Source organism: Sorex fumeus, unplaced genomic scaffold (assembly GCF_029834395.1).
Source record: "Sorex fumeus unplaced genomic scaffold, SorFum_2.1 ptg000081l, whole genome shotgun sequence".
NCBI classification, from domain to species: Eukaryota; Metazoa; Chordata; class Mammalia; order Eulipotyphla; family Soricidae; genus Sorex; species Sorex fumeus.
The window spans coordinates 16,424,063-16,449,067 of record NW_026606138.1 but is presented as its reverse complement, the minus strand read 5'-3'; the positions used below and the strand labels follow the sequence as shown (position 1 = coordinate 16,449,067).

General features: G+C 38.0%; 1 protein-coding gene across 4 annotated transcripts in view; it reads left to right on the top strand.

Moving 5' to 3' along the window:
- The window catches only part of TCF12 (transcription factor 12), a 321,390-nt gene that overhangs the window by 262,423 nt on the left and 33,962 nt on the right, over window positions 1-25,005 (top strand). For all 4 annotated transcript variants that reach the window (XM_056130730.1, XM_056130729.1, XM_056130728.1 and 1 more), the window contains exons 9-13: window positions 9,896-10,001; window positions 11,066-11,205; window positions 11,491-11,635; window positions 11,920-11,984; window positions 22,863-22,941. In XM_056130730.1, the coding sequence (XP_055986705.1) occupies window positions 9,896-10,001; window positions 11,066-11,205; window positions 11,491-11,635; window positions 11,920-11,984; window positions 22,863-22,941 (535 nt within the window). The remainder of the gene's footprint in view (window positions 1-9,895; window positions 10,002-11,065; window positions 11,206-11,490; window positions 11,636-11,919; window positions 11,985-22,862; window positions 22,942-25,005) is intronic.

Below are 25,005 nucleotides of genomic sequence, written 5' to 3'. Positions count from 1 at the left end.
TCACCTCTGGTTTTATTGTAATTCTGTTGAAAATTAAAATAAGAAAAGCATGGAGTATATTTATAAAAAGTCAGTAAAACCCCATCGTATTTTATGTTAGTAAATGTCTTACAGTGAAAATTAGCACTACTGTTTTTAGACGTGAAGTGAAATATATATCCTGACTTGATTTTATGCAATTTTCAGTCTGTTGGTAGACTAATGAAGTGGACAGGTTAATTTTAAGCACACTTTTTATTCAATTTTATCATTGTTTTTTGAGATGATAGAGCAGATTAGTATTTGAAATACTAATAAGTTTAGATTGATTTCATTTTTAAGATCCATCCCATTGTTAATTTTGTGAGAAAGAAATTGTAGTACTGCTTGCCTTGAAGAGAATGCTTTCTCTTTTTTTTTTTTCCTGGTTTCTAAATTTAAATTTTCAAGTTGATCCCATCTATGTAAGGGTTTGGGGGCTACTTTAATAATAAGACTGACCTGACTTTTCAGAGGGAAACTATATTATTTAAGATATGACTATATTATTGTTACAAATGTAACAGGCTTGACTATACACAGAAAAGAAAAATCAAAAACATTAACCTTGCATATCCTCATTCTTTGAAAAGAGAGTGAATTAATGTCCTGTATAGTGTAGGGTTTTTTTTAGCTATATTCTCTGCTAGACTAAAACATATTACAATCTGTTTTAAAAAATTGAATGTCATAATTGTGACATTAAAGAAACAGTAAGGAAGAAAGGATTTCTGAGTTTCGTTATCTACAAAGAACTTGGCTTGCATCCAGTTTTCTCATTGCTAGGACTGAACTGTATCCATCATACAGAAAGGCAGACGTCTTAGGGGTAAAGGAGTGAAAGTTTGGGGAGGAGAGGAGACTCCTTATCTTTACCTTGAGGAATCTAGAGGTTCAACTTTCCTCTAATCTCAGCAGCCTCCATTTTCTAGACTTTGTACTGAAGATGCCACAAAGTGTTCCAGTTATAAGAACTGCAGCAAGAACAGGCATGATGCTTTTTAATTGTATCAAGGGATTATTTCAGCCACATTAGAAACAACACAGACGTCTAGGTTTTAAAACTCAGACTCTGAAACATGTTTTGAATAGTGAACTTTGGGGCAGAATCTGGAAAAGAGGAGGCAGAAGCTAGCATGGTGAGAGCTACTCTGGGAGAAGCAGCACTGAGGGCTGTTTGCCTCACTTAATTCTCAGAGCCACTGACACTCAGCTATTACTCGCCTCCTTTTGTGAATATGGAAAGAAATTCAAGGAAGTGAAGTAACTTACTGAAGCCCCACCCAGTTATTAAGTGTTGGGGCAACAATTGAACCTAGGTCTTTGGCCAAGACCAGGCTTCCTCAGGTATAACATCCTGGACAAACTAATCTCCAAAGCAGAAGGCCAAATTTATTTTATCATTATTACCATTGTATCAGAATGTAGTGCATTGGAAAGGAAATGGAAAAAGCACTGGTCTGTTCTAAGAAATAAATAATTTTGCATGTGTAATCAAACGCAGTCATTTTTTTAAATGCTGGTTGATATGGTCAGTTAGACATATTTGTATTAACGTCTCTTAAGGTAAAGGCTAACAACCCTGCTTACAAACTAACAAGACTTGTTTTAAAATTCAAGAAAATGACTTGCAAGTCTTTTTTTCTAATAGTGTTCACTCCAAAACCTAATCTCGTGGTTTTGGCACCTACCTGACCATGCAGCCTGTCTTTTCATCAGAATTTGAGTGATGCATAACAAAACCTACGTTCCACATACTTCAAAGACTTTCAAGTGAATATTACAGGCAGTAGTATAGAAACCAGTGTGAGAATATGGAGCTACATTTCCTGTTACCTATTGGTGACTTATTACTAATTTACATGGGAGAGGAAAATACAATTACTTCAAATTTGCAGGTTATCTGTGGGCACAAATTTAAATCTAGCATTTATATGGTAAGGAAAACACTAGCTCTCTAAGACAAACGCTAAAGACATGAGTGACAAGGACTTTGAAATCTACTTTGGTGGAAAATATCTGAAGGTATATTGTATGAACCAAAGAAGGGTTTTTTTATGTTTGCTTAAATGCAGATGGGATACAAATATCAGTGAGTTAAAACTCTGTGGCCCCTGCAAGGAGAGCATGTTGTTACTGGTCAGGTTTATTAATGTCTTAGAAAAAAAATTATGTCCCTTTCTAATAGTTTGTGATACATATTGAAGGAGGGGATCAGGTGCTGAATTGTTATATCTACATGTCTTTAAAATGTAGGCAGCTAGGAGTGGCAGACATTGATTTGTTCAGAAATCAGCATACAAGTTTGAATTCTGTAATTTGTTTCTCCAGAGAAAATAAATGTGATCTCTATAGTGGTTACTATGAAAATAGTAAGAGTTACAATGAAAGGGGTGAGAAAATGTGCACAGTAATGATAGTTTAAAATTATAAGTTAAAATGTGTCTGCCCTAAAGGACAAATTTTTCTAACATTGGAAAACCAGTAATAACCTACTGCTTGCTAGACATCAGAAGTCAGTTATTTTAAGACACTTTGTACTGAAAAGGGAATTTTTTTTCTTGTTATTAGAAAATGAATCTTACTTTTTTTTTTTTTACCCCTAGCGATGTCTCTGAAATTTCTTGGGGAAAGATACTGGTCTTTTAATTTTTAAAAAAACTGTTGAAAATATAAACACATCCCTTTTAAAGAAATTCCAGTTGCATGTTAGCAGGCTAATTAAGTAAAAAGAATCTTTCAGAAAGATAACTTGTGAATTCCATAAATTGAACTTAAGACATTTTTCTTTATGATGTCTTTGTAGTTTCAGTTCTTAGAGATATCTAGTACTGGAACTGTGTTCATATTTCTTGCCTTGGGCTTAGAATTACCACAGAAACTTTAGTAGTAGATGAAGCTTTAGGGCAAAATAAATACTAAAGTACTAAAAACTTTGAGATATTTATTAAATTTGTCACTTTGAATATTCCAAGACACTGGAAAAATCTCAGGCTCTTATTCCATAGATTTATTTAAATGCATTAATGTCTTTTACTTTGGGACTTTGCTTGGTTTTAATTTTGATAGAAGTGAAACAAAATGAGAGAATCTAAATTTTAGAAGCTTTAAAAAATGTTTCCTGTAGGTTAAAGGAATGCTTTATATCTAAATGTATACCTAAGATCAGTATTGCATAAAATAGTTGATCCAGAATAATCACAAAAATCAGTAAGAAGAATAATATATGAAGCTGATAGTACAGAGATTAGGACACTTGCCTTGCATGCAGCCAACCCCAGTTTGATCCCCAGAACCACACATGGTTCCAGGGCCACCACCACAAGGACTGATCCTTGAGTACAGAGCCAAAATTAAATCTTGAACATTGCCAAGTGTGGCCAATGTCCCAAAAGAAAAAAAAATGATAAGAAATTTTTAGGAAATCTCTTTAAATTTCTCTAATACTTATCTAGCACTCTTGCCTGCATAAAATAATTATACCAAACTTTTCATTTTTAAATGGCATCTTTTTAACCAAATTTGGGTCCCAAAATTTTCTAAGAAGGAAATATATTGGTGAGTACTTTACTGTGTGTGAGACATGTGTGAGTTAATCAGTAGTAACTAAAAGAACTTCCTGGTTTTTTGTGGTTTTGTTCTTTTTTTCTTTTGGGGTCACATGTTCAGGGGTTACTCCTGGCTCTGCACTTAGAAATTACTCCTGGCTGCGCTCGGGGTACTACATGGGAATCCAGGGATTGAACCCAGATCAGCCACGTTCAAGGCAAAAGCCCTGCCCACTGTACTATCACTCTGGCCCTGTAACTAAAAGATCTTGATAATTACTTAATTTGTCTTTAATTTTCAACATTTAAATGTGAATATTTTTAATTATTGGCCTCAAGGTTCCAGAAAAATAGAACCTAACTTAGATTGGGATTTTCTTTTTTCTCCAGAGACCTAAACACTTTTTTAAGGATTTAGATACTCAGCTATCTCTTGTTAAAAAAATTTTAGTTCAAAATAAAACAATATTTATTGTTTAATTCCGATTTTATTTTAAAATATAGCATGCAGATTTTAAGTAGACTTTATGAATTGTAGCAGTTATTTTAAAATTATGGTGAGGATTTATTAACCAGACTGCCTTTGTTATCTTGATAATTTGATGAAGATGGTGCTGAAATGATATCTATTATTAGCATTAAACTTTTCATATAATGTTAGCATTAGATATTTAGTATATGACCTTAAAGAGCACCATAATTCACATCATGTTGACAAATGAGCTAATAGAAAACTAAATATAGTGAAATCTTTGGTAATAAATTCTGTTATAGCATATTCAGAAAGATAAGCTTACCTGTCCTCCTTTTCACATTAGGTTAAAATGTTCTAAAAATGAGAGTTTGCAGTGATTTTGGTTTTCAACAACTTTGAGATTTTTAAGATTAGTAGATTATTTCTTGCAAAATAATGTATTTTAAACTGCTGAGTAAAGAAGGTGATTTAAACTTATGTTGCTCCATATAATAACAGTTAGTCATACATTCTTATTTCACTCATTGAAATGTTAGTTCCTTTAGTACTGTTCACATTTCAACTGCTCAGTAACACACGTTATATTGTATGGCACAAATGCCATCATAAAATTCTCTTTGAACATTATTTATCTAAACCATTCTAATTTTTCTGCTAAAGCGTCTTAAGATATATAGCTGTTCTCACATAGGAAAGAAAATTTTCAACTCCTTTTTATTTCGGACGTGTAAAAGGATCTACTGCACATACTATGGTTTGTGTGTGTGTGTGTGTGTGTGTGTGTGTGTGTTTTTTAAGCATGGGGTCTCATCTCATCTTTTAACTTGTTACAGTGAGGTAAGATTTTTTTTTATAAAGCTACTTTTTAGAGCAAAAGCTTTTAATTTTTGCATCTTTTCTCAATAATTATCAATAACTTATAATGTCTTCTGGCTTTCAGGTCATTTCAATACTAATAACAAGAAAAATGCATTCAAATCAGAAGCCCAGCACACAATTCTAGCCTTGTGAGCTCTTCAGTGGTCTGCCCTGCATTGAGGTTATGCATATGACAGAATAACCAAAGCAGGAAAGTCTGTTTTTACTAACTCACCTCTGATTAGTTGCAGGAAGCAAAACATTCCAAAGATAATTGTGTGATCATTGTAAGAAGTGATTGTAAATAGTCATCTCTGAAGTACTCTTGGGAAGTAAATTTGTGTGGATGGGATGAGTTAAAGATACTAATGTTGACTTGCTTTTGACCAGATTCAGCAGTGAAAGGAGGTTAGATTTTCAGTTACATTCATTTAAGTTGAAATCAGTGTCATGGTTCTATTCATCAGACACTCAAATTTGCTTTCATCGCCATTTCTGGAGAGTTAATATAAGTGCTTGGGGAAAAAAGAATAGGGGTGCCTGGCAGCAGCCATAAGCCTGGCACTCTGAAATGGGAGCCAGAACTCTAGAACCCATTTCGAAGTAGTTATCACATCTTTATAGAAATCTCAAATCACTTAATTGTGCCTTTTTCCTGTTTCTCAAATAGTTTTTGCTTCTGTTATATTTTAAATCATCTCAAAACATACTTACTCCTTTCTTTTAATTTTAAAATGGTTTGTTGTAATACAGAGTCATACTAAAGATTTAAGTGCATGATTAGATCATTAACTGGAAAAAACTGGCATCTCTGTGCAGGTGATCAGATGACATAAGCAGTCTGGGTTTAATTTGTGGGCAGTGCTGATTGTAACTGAAAGAGACTTGCTCTTCTTGTGGAATTGGCTGACTGTTTCTCTACATCTGGAGTTAATAGAGCCTCGGAGACCACATCAGTTGCACTTCACCGCAAGAACTCTTTGATCTGAAAAATCAGGACTGGCACAACTGCTGCTTCAGAACATTGCATCTCTGTTTTGCAAGCTATGGTTAAGATACCAAAAGTAAAGTGATTTGAACTGTGTTAGAAATGCTCTTAGATGGCTCTCTGAGAACCATGTTTTTTAGAAACATTTTTATTATGATGAAAACTTTGAACTTATGTTAGTAAATAAACAATAAATAGAATAGTTTTAGGATTTTTGCCATTTTCATTCATAAGCTTTATTCTTTTAAAGTCCATTTATTTTGTTCAAAGTCTATAAAAACTAGCATTAAAATACAGATTTACTACTGACATGAGCGCTCTTTCCATAAAGTTTAAAATTTTATATAAAATTTATATTTTTTTTATATAAAAGCCAGCAAATCTCTTTCAATGGTTCTTGGTCTTCTTGCTTTCCATGACAGTCATCAGTTAACCCTTCCTTATCTCATCAATATATTCTCCCTTGAAAGCAATTTTTTAAAATCATTTAAGCATTTAAGTCAAATCTATTTTTATAAATGCAAGCATATTAAAATTTTCAAATGAAAGCATCTCATACAACTCATGAATTGATTGGGATAAGAAGAAACAAATTGTGTATAAATTTAAGCTGAAAAATTACGTGGCTTTTGTGTGAAATGACACATCAAAATTGACTTTTTCATAATTACCAGAGGGAATCTTACATACTATTTGAGTCTAACCCAGATACAGATTTTATTTCATACTTTGAATCAATAAGTAAGCATTTTGACACACACACACCCCAAAAAAGGTATATTTTCTTTTTTTGTTTTGTTTTGAAGCCATGTCAGTGGTGCTCAGGACATACTCCTGGCTCTATACTCAGGATAGCTGCTGGTGGGCTTGGGGGATCATAAGGGGTGCAGGGATTAAACTTGGCTTGACTGAGCATAGCAGATGCCCTATCCACTATACTATCATTCCAACCTTTTGATGCTATTTTCTAAGTTTTTTCTCATTCGTATTTTTTGTTACACCTGTAACTTTTATTTTCTAGTTTGTAGTTTTAGCCTCCTTTAGCTATGACATAGATACTAAAATTTAATTAAAAGAAAACAGTGCAAAATGCCTTTCCTGAAAGTTTTGTTGTGCTTATCAGCCTGAATAACACATTCCAAACACATTTGTATATATTCAATTATTTCATTGCAACACTATCTTTATGCAATAGTATTTAGAAAAACATGTAAGGTATATAATGAAAAACTGAAATATTTTGTCATATTTCTCTATATTGTACCTAGGCATCTTCTAGATATTCCTTAGAAACATATGTTTCCCTGAGCTTCTTGGGTTCTATGATTGTGTGTTTGTTTAGATCTGGGATTTGAAAGGTAGGCAATTAATTTGAATACCAAATAGGCAATAACAAGCTAGGAGAGTAAAATACCTTTTAATCTTATATTTAATAGGATGAATTGAGTATTTAAGTAGGATCTTATCAGAGAGAAACTTTTTCTCAGTTACAGAAAAACTGTAACTGTTTCAGTTATTCCCTGAACAGATTCAGGAACAGCATAGTATTTAGCATATGACTGCTATAGAAGAGTGGTAGTGTGATGTGACCGTGTGCTTAGTGCACTAAGCCTTTTTATTTTGCTTATTCTTTATTAGGGGGTCCCACGCCTGCAGGTGCCAGGGGCTGTTCCCGGCTCTGTGCTCAGAAGTGACCCCTGACAGTGCTGGGAAGGTACCATTTGGGGTGGTCGGAATGGAATTGGGGTCGGCCAAGACAAGTGCCATGCCTCTTGTACTAAACAGTTTTAGGTGTGTGACCTCATCAACCTTGCCTGATCCTCCCATCCCTTTGATGCTGGTACTATTCACATAATCATGTCACAAATAAAGAAATTGAGTCTCAGCAGCTAGGTGACTTACCAGGAGTCTTTAGGGTCAATGGGTGACTCAGAGAGAGAATAACTTAATTAAAAGTGTAGTTTATTTGACTGCCATTTTGACCCTGATAGATGCTTCCTTGACTTTCTATAATATGGAAATGTGTACTTGAGATAATGTCAAACTGCAGCTAGCTCCCCAAGCCTGTTCCCCCTTGAAATCGACTCTCACTGGCTTATGTCCCTCCACTCTGGAAAAGCCCGCATACTCTCCTGAGCACATAGAACACATTCCTTCTCCCTCTGTCTCTCCTCACATCTTTCTTCCTTTTATTTATTTATTTTATTTTTGGGTCACATTCAGGTTACTCCTCACTACGTTCAGAAATCATCCTGACGGTGCTGAGGGACGCTAGGGATCGAACCCAGGTCGGCTGCATGCAAGGCAAAGGCCCTGCCAGGAGTACTAGCGCTCTGCCCCCACCCCTGACATCTTTCTGAATAAGTTTCAATAAAAACTATCTTGCCTGAAAAATAGAAATTTCGAACTGTAGCAGGGCATAAAGTTAATTCTCGTTCCCATTTCTAAAAGCAGAGATGTAATCATTAAGTTTCTTAATGATGAAGTATGTGATTCCAGATATTTTCTATACCTAAGTAACACATAAGAAAGTGTATTATTTTTATATATATTCCCATAATATAAATTAACAGTTGCTTTTTCCTATTTAAATGAGCAGTTTTCATTTGGGATGAAATTTACTGGATGTAGATATCAAACTGAAGTATGTGTTTCATACTGCCCAAGAAAAGATTCCTTTCATTCTTCCAACTCCTGATTTACTTCTGCTTCTGTAAACTATGTATCATCAGAAATGTTAATTGCTTACCTTCCCATTTTTGGTAGGTGTAAGAATGGGTGAGTTGATCATGTTTTTTGCAGGGAGGTTATTCCCTCTGATGCTCAGGGATCAAGCATAGGTCTCCCATATGCAAAGCTTGTGATCCAGTCCTTTGGACAATATCCTCAGCCTCTAATATTAAAGGGTGAAAAGAATGAATGTTATGAACCCAAATTTCATTCTGTGCTGTATTCAGAGGACACTGGTTTCTACCATAATAATGAATCATGAGCCTGCATCAGATCTAGAGTTTGTAATCTGTGTGAACATTTTATTGCCACATAAAGATGCATTATAGATACTTCTGTAGCACTGTCCTCCTGTTTGTTGATTTGCTCGAGCGGGCACCAGTAACGTCTCCATTGTGGGACTTGTTATTACTGTTTGTGGCATATCGAATATGCCATGGGGAGCTTGCCAGGCTCTGCCATGCGGGTAGGATATTCTCGGTAGCTTGCCGAGAGGGATAGATATTTCAGTTAATATTAATGTTTCTTATATGCATATGCATACAGGTACATTTGTTATTGTTGTAGTTGTTTTTCTGTGCCAGGGATCTAACTCAGAACCTTATACATAGATTCTACGACAGAACCACATCTCCAACCTGAGAACTATTTGGTTTGGTTGTTTCTATTTACTTAACTCCCTCCATCCCTTCTTTCTGTTGTTACTGTGGCAGTGGCCGGGTGGTTGTGATGAAATGGGTTTGCACACCTGCCAAGAGTACTTGCACACAAGGGTAGCACTCAGCTGAAGCACTGTTGTCTGGTGATGCTCACCAGCGGTGCACTTCCTGGCCAAGGCACTCACATATTTTTAGTTATAATGCTCACCTTTTGGGGTGGTACTTATACAAGTCCTTCTTCCTAACTGCGATGTGACCAAATTCACTTCTAGCACCAGGAATCCCAGATAGCAGAGTTCCCAGGATTGTGCTCTGCTCTTCAGGGATGCCAGGACTTTGAACTCATAACCATACTTTGACAAGATAAGCATTGGAAGCCGCTGCATCCTTCCTCCGAACCACATATCACAGGAATATTTGGAGTAATGTTTTTCTCTGATGATCAGATGGAAAATTAACATGCAGATATAAGCAAAGTTAACATTTGTGTGTATTTAAGCAGTTTCTTTGACTATTTAGGAGGGCTCATGAGCATCAGGCCTTTTTAGGTCATCTATGAAATTGTAATAGAGTATGTCAGTCATTTACATTTATTTAATATCTTCTGTTTAATTTTAAGGTATATGCACCATCCCCAAATTCAGATGATTTCAACCGTGAATCTCCTAACTACCCATCTCCCAAGCCACCAACCAGTATGTTTGCTAGCACTTTCTTTATGCAAGGTAAATACCTTTAAAGTTCAGTTTTAAAGATATCTAGTGCTGTTTATTGCCAACTGCAATGTGGTTGAATTATCCAGCAAACTTTTAGATAAAGTTGTTCAAAGAGTCCATCTGAGTTGATTGAATGTGTAAAAAACGTCAGTTAAGAAATGGTGCCGGAACGATAGCTCAGCTGGTAGGGCATTTGCCTTGCACACAACCAACCTGGGTTCGATCCTCGGCATCCCATATGGCCCCCCAAGCACCGCCAGGAGTAATTTCTGAGTGCAGAGCCAGGAGGAAGCCCTGAGCATCACTGGGTGTGATCCAAAAAGAAAAAAAAATGAATACATTTGTCTTTTCTCGTTTTAACATTTAAATATATGAAAGCTATTAACAACTCTAGTTTCTTGTTCAAGTATTTATCACCCCTAGAATTGTCAGTATACACAGTGACTATCATAGAATAATAAGTTTGTTAAGAAAGGAAAAGTAGTATATTTTCTTTCATGTCTAGCAAGTATGTTTTATTTAGTTGCCTATGGTTTTGAACTCTTGGAATATTAAATGACTAAATTAATAGTTCTTTGACCTTACATTGTTAGGTGAAATCATTGTTAACACATTTCATTTAAAAACTGACTATAACGTAGACATTATCAGTTCTAAGTTTACTGTTTGAGAAACTTTCATTGCTCAGAATGTTTGATATAATGTACATTGCTTATTAACAGTTAAGAACTTTTATGTGTACTAATGGGTATGCCAATTAACCAGAAGTTATGACCAATCTGTTCCCAAATCAGAATTTTTTTAAATCCTCCTTGATATAAATTTAGATTTTCTGAGGATTTTTATAATGACCTACCTACTACAGGAAGATGTTTTTAATCTGACTGTAAAGCTCCATTGCTTCTTTTTAAAATAGTAATTATACAATATAAAGGGAAGTAAATTGGATACAAGACTAGATTAAAAGGGGCTGGAAATTATCTGACGGGGACCCTTTGAATTTCTATAGTGTCATCAAAATAAAAGAAAAAATTTCAGCTAAGGAAAATTTTATATTTCTCTTTTTGTCTTAGATGGGACCCACAATTCTTCTGACCTTTGGAGTTCATCAAATGGGATGAGCCAGCCTGGTTTTGGTGGAATTTTGGGGACCTCCACTTCCCACGTGTCTCAATCCAGTAGTTACGGCAGCCTTCACTCACATGACCGCTTGGTAGGCTGTAACGCTTGACTAGGGGACAGCAGCACTTTGATCTCACTTGTAATCTTTTTGGCATACAAGTGTAAGGTGTGATTCTGCCAAAATTTCTGAAGTTTGAAGTACATACAGGCCTACTGCTCTTAGCATGCCTTTTAAAAAAAATAAATGATAATAGTAGCACTCTACAGCTGCTGACTCATGATGTCCTTTTCAGTTTGCTGGAGTCTAGTTTCATATGCATATTACTTTTTTAAAAACTTCCATAATGGATGGTGTCTCTATTCCACCTCTCTCTAGAGTTACCCTCCACACTCAGTCTCACCGACAGACATGAGCACGGGCCTCCCCCCGATGTCCAGCTTCCACCGCGGCGGCTCCGGCAGCTCCCCGTATGTGGCTGCCTCACACACTCCTCCTGTCAATGGCTCCGACAGCATCCTGGGTGAGCTTTGGCACTTGGCAGTGCTTCCTAAAATCTAATCAGTACATATTTTGAGTGTGGAGTAGAAAAAGGAAGAAACAAAATTTTATGATTTTCATTCATGGAAAAACGAGTAAGGAACTCATTACCTCCGCTTATTAAGTACATGCAAAGTGTTTGCTGGGTTATTGTAACAGATTTGAAATAACAGTAGAGGGTAACCTTGAAATAATGACATAGTCCTTAAAAAAATGCATGCTTGCCTGCTAAAATTCTTGACTTGTTTTCCTTTTTGAAATATCCAGGAACCAGAGGGAATGCCGCTGGAAGTTCTCAGACAGGTGATGCACTTGGAAAGGCTTTGGCATCTGTGAGTATTAATTTTATGTATTTTTCTGAATGTGTTGTGTACTAATGAATGCAGTGATTAGATTTTGTGACTAGTATATTTCATAGTTAAAGAGTAACTATAGGGGGCTGGAGCGATAGCACAGCGGCTAGGGCGTTTGCCTTGCACTCGACCAAACCGAGTTCGATTCCCAGCATCCCATATGGTCCCCCAAGCACCGCCAGGAGTAATTCCTGAGTGCAGAGCGAGTAACCCCTGAGCATTGCCGGGTGTGACCCAAAAAGCATGATAAACTTTATTACTATTTAGGGGTATTTTGGGTTTTTACTGATCTGTGTTGCCCTTAACTTCTACGATTACCTTCCCCCCCCCTTTTTTTTTCTTTTTGGGTCACACCTGGCCATGCTCAGGGGTTACTCCTAGCTTTGCACTCAGAAATAACTCCTGGCAGTGCTTGGGAGACCTTATGGGATTCTGGGGATCGAACCTGAGTTGGCCGTGTGCCAGGCAAACACCCTACCCGCTGTGCTATCTCTCCAGTCCCTCCCCTTTCTTATAAGACCTATCCTTCTAACTTCAGTTTAACTGTGTGCATCATGGGGTCAGGGATGTGGCTTCCTGGGTAGAGCACATGTTTTGCATTTACAAGACCATGAGTTTAATCCCTACGTCACACACACACACACACACACACACACTAAATAAATAAATAAATAAATAAGTCAAAGGGAACCAGGGAGAAAGTTGTTCTGCTGATCCAGAAGAGGAATTACCTTTGTAGGGAATCTTTCTAAGACAAAGTTCTGTTTTATGAAGGAGATTATCTTTTTCTTTTCTTTTTTTATTTTGTTGTTTAGTTTGTTTCAGGCCACTCTTGGTGGTACTCAGACCTTACTCCTGTCTCTGTGCTCAGGGATCACCCCTGGTGGTGCTCAGAAAACCATAAAGAGGTATTAGGGATTGAATTCAGTCAAGACAAGGGTATTGCAAGGCAAGCACCCCACCCGCTATACTGCCCTTCCCACTGTTATGACTCAAGCCCCAAGATAGAAAGTATTTTACATAGTTTAAAAGGGAAAAAGTAATCAGCTATAATTGATACATTAAAGAAATGAGAGCCCATGAAAATATTCCCATTGAACAACTCTTGGTAAACAGATCGGAAGCTCTCGTGGTTGGTTGGTGTGCCATAAGTATGTAGAGGATATATACATACTCAGCTCTTTGCTCAAGAGTAGCTTCCAGCAGTGCTTAGGGGGCCATGTGAAATCGGGGAACGAATTCTGACCTTCCACCTCTAAAGCAGGAGCTTAGTCTATAGAACTCTCCATCTTAGTAATTACATTGTATTTCATTAAGCAACCAATGTAGATCACATTACGGCTTTAATGATTGTGTTTTTATATATGATCCTTAAAACGTCAAAATGGAAGTCACTCCCTTTAGAATTTTTTGGGAGAGCACTTACCAGTAATCCACAGTTTAAATGTAAAAAGAGGCACTTCTGCTTCATACTTACTGAAGTTGTTCCTTATACTTTGCCTTTTCTTTGTTCATTCCTCTTGGGTGCTAGACCTCTTAGAAATCCAAAGTTGTCCTAGATTTGGGAGGATCTGTGAGAAGGGTTATGTGTGCCACGCCCATCGATGATCAGCGTTTCTTCCTGACTCAGGGATCATTCCTAGTGAGCTTGGGGGATCATATGGGATGTGGGATGCCAGGAACCGAATGCTGTCCTATCTCAGGCTTCGCTTGTCTTAGGTTTTCTATAAAATGCAGCACCCTGTCAGACATTTGCTGCTGTTCATGGGGAGGACAGACCACTTAATGTGTGAAGCAGTAGGAAGGAACTATTGAACATTGAAGGAGATAGATCTCTTTGTATATGGTTTCTGTAAATTAATCTGTCTCTGTACTAAGTACAAATTTATCGAGAATTGAAGCTAAAGTCAAAATCATCTACACATAGGAAGCTCCATGCAAAATAGAGGTTTTGAATATTGGTTGAATTTAATCTTGCATCATGTGACAAAAATAGTAATGATAATATAAAATTCACAATAATATTTCTGTAATTTGAATGTTTACTCAGTATTAGGTGCTATATATACTAAGCATGACATGTAATAACCCCAGGAAAACCCTGCAAGGTTGACATTAGTATCCCTGCATTACAGATGAGGAACTACGGTTTAAAAGGTTAAGTAACTTCAGCTTACAAAGACTAAGTAGTTTGCCTTAGGGATCATGAAGCTCGTAAGGGTAAAGCCCATATATATTAGAACCCTGATCTGACCAGCTTCATTTCTCTGTCCATCTAGAAGGAGCAGTTGACAGTGACTGTTGTCTTGCAGGGTGTTGGTGAGGATTAAAGGGAATTGTCCCACTCATTAGGGACTTAACCATTCTCCCCTATGAAGACTATTTAGGAAGAAAAGTCATTCCATAATGATAAATTGGAGTGTCTTCTGGGTATTTAATTGTCTTGCCATATTCTTGTGCAAGCTTCACATCTAGAAAGACATAGTATTTGGACTTTTGGTGGTAGGCAGCTTTTAAAAATATAACTTACATTTAGAATATTCTTTCTTACAGATTGTGATTTTTATTTTATCCAAGAAAATTTTGTGTAAACACTGTAGGAGCCTTTGCAAGCCAGCAGATAGTTTGTGATCTTCTCACTATTTTCTTCAAACTCATTTTCAATAACCCTTCAGATTGACCTGATTGTTTTCCCATATTATGACCAACATACTAATCAACCCAGTTGGTTAGAAAAGAAAATCCAAATGTATTGACTGGAAGCAAGGGAAGAACGCCTAGTCTAGTTAGTGGGTGGGCTTGGGTTGTCATGGAAACTCAGCTCCATCATCCTATGTTGTTACTAGGCAGGAGCAGCCAGGTCATTCCATAAATCATTTCTGTCATAGCTGATGTGATGCATCCCATCTGTTCCATCACTTCATGCCATAGTCTGCACACTTCAGTCCCATCCTTAAGTCCCTCTGCTCTACCCCTTCCCCCTGGACACCTCCCCCAGACACATTTTTTTCTCCCCAACTTCCAGTACAGACTCATCATTCACTTTAGTTTCTCATAATACGCTGAAAAAATAAAAACTTGAAGATGGGAATAAAGATTAGATGAAATGAGGTTTACAAGGATTGTATTTTGGGATTCTGGCATGCATTTAAGAATTTTTCTTTAGGTTATTTGGAAATGGTAAAGTATTTTAAAATGTTGGTTCTTTATAATATTTAATTATAACATTTTTAATATGGCATTAGTTTTCAGTGAACACCATGCTATTCTCATTAGTTCTGTCTAGCTGTACATTCTCTGATACATGTCTTAGAAGGCCTTTCATGTGTGAAACAGCAGAGGGTACAACCTTTGTTCTTCAGTTTAGGTATTAAAAGGCAACAGAATGCTCTGTGATTAAACATGTAAGGCCAGATAATACATTCGCAAAGGTTCCTTTATTTTAGGTTTAAGCCTGGATAATTGTGGTCTTAATCTCAGGATAGCTAGAAGGAGAATTGTACATGAAAGTGTTTACACAAAGTTCCCAAAGCCTTGTGGATTATACATTAGTTTAGATAATAAACTAGGGTAGATAGAAGGAAAGAAAAATCTGGGTATTGGTGCCATTTCTAATGTGTTTCCCTGAACATTTGCCAGACAATAACCCTTTAAGATTGTGCCCATGGAGAGTTATATGGAGGAAGAAACATCTGGTTTATTTCAGTGCCTAATACCATATCAAAACACTTGGTCTTTAATTTAGAGGAGATCAAACAAGAGGACTGTTTAACTTTGTTGATTATATCAGACTTTTTTGTGATAATTTATGTTTTGATTTCTACCTCAGCAAGGAGGGGGGAGAAGAGAGAAAAGAGAGAGTGTGTGTGTTCATTTGTGTTCAGTCTGGATAGTAAAATGGTCAGTAGTCTCTAACAAAAGAAAAGAAAATTTAGGGAAGTTGACATTCAAAACTAATTCATGAAATAAGTTCCTTTGTTCCTTAGACTCAATAACATTAGCATAAGAAAGATGAACTAAATTGTGCCTGGGCTGTAGTGTGTAAAAAATTGGGCTCAAGGTTCCAAGGTTGGGTTGGGGAGCTCTCCATTGTCCCTTTTTGTCTGAGGCCCTTTTCATTAGTCTCTGCTTTATTGGCATCCTGCTGACTGGAATGGACCGTGACGGATAGGAGGAGGAGCCTTATTTGTTGCAATAAAATGAGGCATATTAACACTGAAGCCTGGCAGAAGGTATTGGGAGCTATTCATCATTGGTCATTTAAGCACTGAGGACTACATGCAGAGTAAATTCTTACTTTGTATTTCTACTCAAGACCCTAAATCACCCCATCTCATCCCCATTTTTAGAGTCACTTTTTTCTCTTTTCTTTTTCTTTCAAATACCAATGTAGTAATTCTTTTAAGATCAGAAAGTGCAAAACATAATATTCTGAGTCAGAATATTCTTTGACAAATAAAACCCAATGTTTAGAATTTTCAATGTAACAATTATTTCTATGGAATAAGTATAATTTCTGTGTGATTTGGTAAAAGAATGAAAATGCCAAGATAGGGCTTAGTGAAGTGGTATATGACCTCAAGATTGTATTCTGCCTTTTTTCACTGTGTGGTCCTCCTCATCTTCTCTCACAGATTATTTTTTGTTTGTTTGGGGGCCACACTCAGTGATGCTCGGGCTTCTGGCTCTGCTCTCAGTCCATTGACCACAGTGGATGCCAGGATTGAACCCAGGTCTGCCACTTGTAAGACAGACGCCCTGTCCTCTGTACTGTCGCTCCAACCCCACATTCAAATTATTTTTACAGAATAAGAGAAAAAGGAAAAAAAGGACTATTTGTCAGTTCAGGAATAGTATTAGCACAGCGGGTAGGGCGTTCGCCTTACAAGCGGCCAACATGGCCGACCCGAGTTCGATTCCTCCGCCCCTCTCGGAGAGCCCGGCAAGCTACCGAGAGTATTCGATATGCCAGACACAGTAACAACAAAGTCTCCAATGGAGACGTTACTGGGCCCGCTCGAGCAAATCGACGATCAACGGGAGGGCCTTTACCTTATAGTATTCTTAATAATTGTTTAACATCACTGTAGTTTAGGGCAAAGTAGAACCAGAAAATGTAGTGGATGAGTGGAGAAATGGCTTATTCTATAAAGAACGTGTTTTTTAAAAACACCAGAAATTATTTTTTTATAATTGATCCATTTTTATGCTGCTTCTCTTTTCCACATGAAGGAGTTTTGTCTTACTTTCTTGAGTTTTGGTTTGTTTTGAAGTGGGGCCACACCAAGTCGTGCACAGGACTCATTCCTGGCTCTGTGCTCACAGTTACCTCTGGCAGTCTGTTGGGGCCATCTTCAGCATTAGAGATTGAACTGGGGTTGCTGTTTGCCTTGCAAGACATTAGCGCCAATTTTCTCTCTCTTCCCTCTCTGGCCCATCACAGTTTTGTAAGCATCAGAACATTTTTGCTACATCATTCCAAGGTGGTAAGGTTAGCAGTTGGTTACCTCAACCGGCAGAGGTAGCAGGGAAATAGGGGTGATTGTCCACTTAGAACCTCAAGAGTCCATGTGTGCTTTATGAGGTGATACGGACAAATCAAACCAACCACATCAAACCAAAATATGTCAGTGTAAATAATTAGAAATAGGGAAAACTTACCATCAACTCCTATTCCATAAAGCTTACCTGCGAAATAATTCATCCTTACTGCAAGACTGTTTTTCCCCCCTTTGGTATTTATCTTACAGAATCTTACCACTTAAATACTTGGCTAGTTACTGACATTTACTGAGTCCTGCCTCTCTATCAAAATTATTATAGCATAAATGCAATTTAATCACTCTAGTTTTTGGTTTGGATGGAGCCATAGCACAGCAGTAGGGCGTTTGCCTTGCCCACAGCCATCCTGGCCAAGCCCAGTTAGGTTCCTCCACCCCTCTTGGAGAGCCCAGCAAGCTACAGAAAGTATCTTGCCCACACAGCAGAGCCTGGCAAGCTACCCATGACATATTCAATATGCCAAACACAGTAACAAGTGTCACAATGGAGACGTTACTGGCCCTGCTCGAGCAAATTGATGAACAATGGGAGGGCAGTGCGACAGTGCTACAGTTTTTGGTTTAATTGTTGTTAGAAATGCTGGGAATTGAACCCAGGGCCTCGTATAATATGCAAGGTATACACTCAACTACTAAGCCACATCCCCAATTGAATATCATCATGGCAATGAGAATGATGTGCACCTGTCCCAGAAGCATTTTTAGTTCCTTTAAGGCCAGGAGATTGGCAGTACTGAAGGAAAGGGACCAGGATGGGAAGCTTAGGAGCTAGGGCTTAGGGTATGCCGCAAAGTTGGCAGTAGATTTAAGATGGAAATAATATATATAACTGATATATGGAATGAAAGGTAAAAATATTTTGCTAATATTTTCAAATGCTCAAATCTAAATATTATTATGGGTTGACTATCAGGGTAGGTGAACAGTTACTGAAATTTTTTCCCTCAAAGTCAGTATCTTTGATATCTTCTATTAGGGTTAAAAACATTTTTTTTAAAAATTGATTTCTGAAATATCATTGAAATATATTTGATAACACACAAAAGTTAAGTTTAGGAAGGTGCTATCTCATGTATACTTTTGAAGACACTTAATTTTTTTTAAATAAAGCTATGTTCCTTTAAAAAATAATGAATAACGTGTAGCTGAAGTCCAATAACTGCTATGAGGGCAGAGGTATGTACTTATTAAGACTATTCACAGGGATGCCATAAGGATGCTTGACAGGAGAATAGGATTGCCAAGAGATAAAATTCAGGTAACTAGAAAACAAAGATTAGAGTTCTAGGGAAGCCCACTTTATGGAATTAGAAGAGCAAAGGAGAAATGAGACCTTGCATGAAAATGCATACAAGGGAACCCCTTAGATGGAAACTTATAATAACCTTTTTTCAGTGAGGATTTGTTTTAAGTGGGATGTTTTGGTGTAGTTGTTGGGGGCGGGGGCGGGAGTTACGTGGAAGGCAAGAGCCCTACCTGCTGTACCATCTCTCCAGCCCCACAGCAAGGATATATATTTACCGGCATTGTTGTAGAATCTGAAGTTTAGCACTACTATAAACAAGTACTTATATTCCTGGAGCATACATCTTACAGGGGGTGAGGTTAGAAGAAATTATAAACAAGTAAACAAAGTTAGATAGTTGTGGATTAATGAAAACACTATGAACAAAAGTAGTAGTGTGTACTGTTTTTCCAGTTTTCTGTTTGTCTCTGAGGATTAATAGCATACATCTATAGGAATATATACATCATAGGCGTATGCTGTTAATCCCTAGAACCAACGAAATAGAAAGTCACATCAGAAAAATTTTATGAAGAGGTTAGAGAGATAGTACAAGATAAGCCTTGCACGCAGGCTAAATCTCCAGCACCAAACAGGGCTCTCCAAGTACCACCAGAAGTGACCCCTGAGCACAGAGCCAAGAGTAATCCCTGAACAATGTTTGATGTGACCTGGATACTCACCCCTCATCCCCAGCAAAATTTTAAAAAAAATAAATTTTATGAACTGAAATTTCAGTCATTCAGTTTACCACCATCATTATTGTCAACCTTGCCTTCCTTATTAATATTGTAGTCAAAGCACATTTATTGGAAGTTAGAATTAGTTGTTCATAAAAGGGATAATTATATGAGTTTTGAACATAAGATACAGTGATTGATAAAAGTAGTAGAGATATGTTGAGACCTACTTTGGTTGGTTTGGTTACCAGAATTAATTCTTATGATGAAATAAATCATTGTATTATATGAACCAAAATGTGACCTTTAGGTATTTTTCACTTGTTTCCTGATTGTCTTAAAAGTTGCCATCTTTGGCGGGGCTGGAGCAATAGAACAGCGGGTAGGGCATTTGCCTTGCACACGGCCGACCTGAGTTTGATTCCCAGCATCCCATATGGTCCCCTGAGCACTGCCAGGAGTTATTCCTGAGTGTAGAGCCAGGAGTAACCCCTGTGCATTGCCGGGTGTGACCCAAAAAGAAAAAAAAATTGCCATCTTTGGGACTGAGGTAGTACAAAGAGCTTGCCTTCTGTGCACCCACCCAGTCAGTTGCTAGCACTGCTGTGTGTGACCACCCCTTCCTCCATAAAAGTTCACTTTGAGGGCCACATAGTGTTGAGTCTCGCCCAGCTATGCTCAAGGCTTGCTCGTGTTTCTGTGCTCCGGGAGGTCCTTTGGGGACCTTTTGCAGTACCAGGGAGAAACCAGATCAGCGCAGGCCAATTAAGTGCCCTAACCCCTGTCCTATATCTCTGGCCCCGGAGTTGCTTTTGCGAGACAGGGTCTCAGGTCAAACTCTGGGCTTCACACATACAGGCAAGTTCTACTTCTGAACCAGAGAGAGTATCTCTCATGGTAAAGTTTAAATTAGTATCACACTCTTTAGGAGCTTAATCTAGTTAAAAATATATACTGTCAGGGCTAAGAGTACAGCTTAGAAGGCAGGGAGTCCTGAGTGCAGTCCCATTGCATCCACCCCCCAGTGCCTGGGGACTTGACTCTGATGGCCCCCAGCACCACCAGGCACCCAACCTTTATCACTCAGTGATGAAGGCCCCTGGGTAAGGCCCCAGTTTTTTAAAAATGTACACTATGAAGCTGAGTGGCTTTTCATAAGAATCAAGGGGTAACTTTTAGTAACCATTTTTTTCCAGTTTTAAACATTCCAAGCACTGCACTGTAGCACTGTCCTGGCCTCCCATTGTTCATTGATTTGCTTGAGCAGTCCTAATAACATTGTAAGACTTGTTGTTACTGTGTTTGGCATATCAAATACATCACAGGTAGCTTGCCAGGCTTTGCCGTGCGTGCGGGCGAGATACTCTCGGTAGATTTCTGGGCTCTCCAAGAGGGGCAGAGAAATCAAACTCAGGTAGGCCGCATGTAAGGCGAATGCCCTACCCGCTGTGCTGTCGCTCCAGCCCCTGAAGATAGAGAAGCCCCTAAAAATATGGCAGGTCTTACAGCATTCAGAAGAAGCACCACGGTGAAAGTATAGAACTTTGAAATGGACAGTTGGTATTGATGGGTCTAAAAGGAGACAAAGAGTCAAAACTATTCTAGAATTAGTGGACAAAGGACAGGAGGTTGAATTTCTCAAAAGTTCTGTTCACTTCAGGATTGATCCAATGACCTTTTTGCAAATAAACAGTGTTTAGTACATGCTTGCTGAATGCATAGAAAGTAAGAGAGGGAGAGATAGGCAATATAGACAGATCATCAGACAAGGGGAAAAGAATGCCTCCTGGGGCTGGAGCAATAGCACAGCGGGTAGGGTACTTGCCTTGCACACAGCTGACCCAGGTTCAATTCCCAGCATCCCATAAGGTTCCCTGAGCACCGCCAGGAGTAATTCCTGAGTGCATGAGCCAGGAGTAACCCCTGTGCATCGCCGGGTGTGACCCAAAAAGCAAAAAAAAAAAAGAAAAGAAAAGAAAAAAGAATGCCAGAATGCCTCCTATTGCCTGTAGAAAGGCTAACGTCATTATTCCCAGGAACTGGGTCTTTTGGGTTGTCTAACTTAAAGAGCAGTGACAACTCACTGCCCATATGGAAGGAACCAGAGCATTTGCTTTTGAGTTAGACACATCAGGGTTCAAATGCAAATTCTATATGATCTTGGTATAAGTATCTGTCTCCTGAAAGCCTCAGTGTTTAGCTTTAAAGGGAATGATACCACCTACTTTACCTACTTCCTAAATCAGGGAAGGTGATATTTGTCCTTATGGAGTTCCTAGAAGAAAATTAAATGTACTATATGATATTTACAAATAGCTAGCCAATGGCCAGCTTTCAAAATAAGCTTTAAAAAATGGCGGGGTATGTTGGATTTAATCATGTCCATTCTAGCCAGAGCCCATGTCCTTCAAGGCTCCCTCTAATTACACTCCAAGCTACAGAAACAATTCCAAAAGATAATTTAATTATTTCTTGAAAATGTTATTCTTCAAGGAATCACTTTATTTAGATTGTATATTTTAGAAGGGTTTGTTTTTTATCAGGGGCCAGAGCAATAGTACAGATGGTACGGCACTTACTTTGCACACCACCAACCCAATTTTGATCCCCAGATTCCCATATGGTCTCCTAAGTCTTCCAGGAGCAGGCTCTGAGCATCACCAGGTATGGCCCAAAAAACAAAAACAAAAGATTTTTTTCTTTATCAGATTTGTTAGGGTTTTGTGGAACCTTAACCAAAAAAGTAGTTGGGACCTAACTCAGGTTCCTTAAGTATACAACACATGCATGCTACATCCATAACCCACAATTAAGTTGCTCTTTCAACATTCCTTATCTTTTCTTCTGACAATCAGAAACAATTCATTTTTACTGTGAGTAGGATAGGTATGATATAGTTTTGCTCAGGGCTTACTCCTGGGACTGTGCTCGGGGATCACTCCTCATGGTGCTGGGACACCGTATGGAGTACAGTTGACTTTGTGCAAGGCATGGCACCCTACCTGCTCTACTGTAAAGAATTTTCAGGCTAGGGGATAGAGCAATAGTACAGGGGATAGGGTGGTTGCCTTGCATGTGGCAAATCAGGTTCCATCTCCAGCATCCAACTTGTTCCCCCGAGTAGTGCCAAGAGTAATTCCTGAGTACAGAGCCAGGAATAATCCCAGAGAAGCACTAGGTGTGACCCCAAAATGAAAAAAAATGAATAAAAAGAGTGTTCAACCTGTGTCTTAGGAATAGCAGCCAAAATTATAAAAAATAATTCTGTGCATACAACATATTTCATTGTAGCCACATATTGGCACTTTCACCTCTTTTGTTTCCTTCTTAGATTTATTCTCCTGACCATACCAGCAGTAGTTTTCCATCAAATCCATCAACACCAGTTGGATCACCTTCTCCTCTCACAGGTAAACTTTTGTTTTCTATAACTTCTAATAACATGTACATGGCTACTTGGAAATCATTCCAGAAATAATCAAAGTTTGTTTGTTTGTGTATTTGTTTGTTTTTTCAGAAATTTGTAAATAGAGCTTTCCTGTTGTTTATTTGGATAATATTGAAATAATTGGCTGGTTTCAAATTATTTGTTTATATAATCTTTGATTCTAAAATAATTTGATGCATTCTAAGAATAGTTTTTAAATGGCATAAACAAGACTAGAAAACTTGATGACTAGTCAACTTCATTTTTATTGTAGGTGCATTAAGTTATTAATCAAATTTTCAGCATAATTTTATGCTAAGGGAAAGAATTCTGTGAATGAATTTTGTTAGTGGAGTGAAAAAAAAAGTGATTGGACTAGCTTTTACTTCTTCCTGTTTTGTTTTTTCCATATTAGCATTTATAAGTTCTTACTGCTCTACTTTGTGGAAATACTATAGTTAGCTTTATAAATGGGAATATTTGGATTTATAAGCAGTAAGTTAGAGGAAGATATTTTATATCTGTTACAATGATCTTAAAACTTGAACCATATTTTCATGAAGAGTATTTGGAGAAAATACCATGCTAAAGAAGGAACATACTACTAGCTTTGAGGAAAAGTCATTGGACCACTGAATAAGATTTTCATTTATGAATTGTGCAGGGGATCGGGGATCGTTCCCAGAATGCTCAGGGTTTACTTCTGACTCTGTGCTCAGGGCTTCCTCCTGGTAAGGCTCAGGGGATCATCTACAGTGCTGGGATTGATTTGGCCACGTACAGGCAAGTGTTTTAGCTGCCATACTATCTCTCTGACTCTATCACTGAATAAAACTTGCCTGATAGTCCTCTGACAGCCCAGAAATGATACTGTGTTCTTGGCTGAAGCTGTTAGGTTTGTTGTTTCAGTCTTTTGCATTGTTGAGGGTTTCTGAACTGCTGTCAGGCCCTCGCTGTCCCCTGGGCTCTGTGGGTCACCACTGTCGTCCTGCTGAAGAAGCCAGTGAGGGTGATGAACTGCTGGCAGGTGCTTTCAGCTATTGGTAGGTTCTGCCGCTTTCTCAGACACCGTGACTTCAGCTGTCTAGTAAAAGTTGAACAGCTGTTCCCTTCATGGGTGGGACCATGGAAGGCCCATTGACTTAAAGTTGCTGTTTAACATGAGGCTGAAATCACAGAAAAGGGGATGCTACACTAGCCCTGCTCACCCTTTGACACAGTTTTACTGAAATCATTGTGATTTTTGTCATAGTGTGTTTCACTTTCTCATCTCAGGTGTCTACCTTGGATTTTATTTTCCATTCTAACAGCTTCTCTGTAAGTGAGACAACTACAAAAGTGTCCTTGGGTTTTCACTGGCACTTGGTAGAAAGTTGAGCAGCAAAGAATCTCAGTATTTATGAAGGGACATCAGTAAAATGAAGAAACAGACTTGGACATGAGTTGTAAAGTAATGGTCCAGGAGAAAACCTTATAGGTTTTCCTGCATAGTTTTTAAATGTTTAATGAGACATCTCTCTTTCTCCCTTTACTTCAGCCGATAATGAAAACCTTTTCACTGTTAAACTGTGTAATAAAGATAGCATTTGACTTTTGAAATTGAATAATCATAACCAAAGAAAAATATATTACAACTCCTGATAAAAAGGTTGGTTAAAGATCGTGTTTTAAAATGTCTATAAGTGTTATCTTTCTGTTCATACCCACATCAGATTGGTAGACAGGGGTGGAATGGAAGGAGGAAGAGGGAACATGTGAGGAAGTGTGTACAGATAAGGGGAAATGATACACATCGTGCATCAGACTCCTTCACAGTTTGTGGAGAGGATCCCATGCCTTCGTGGCAGTGGCCTGGTACTTGGTGCCACTGTCCTGTTCGCTGTGTCACCTCATTTGCCTGCTTCCTTGAGTCTGCACCTCAGACTCCACAGGTGCAGAGCTGCCTAAACCCCCTCAGAAGCAGTTGTCCTTCTTGTTCAAATCCAACTCATTCCTTGGGGAAATTTCAATCAAAAATGTACAGTTCTACCTAGGTTTACATACACGA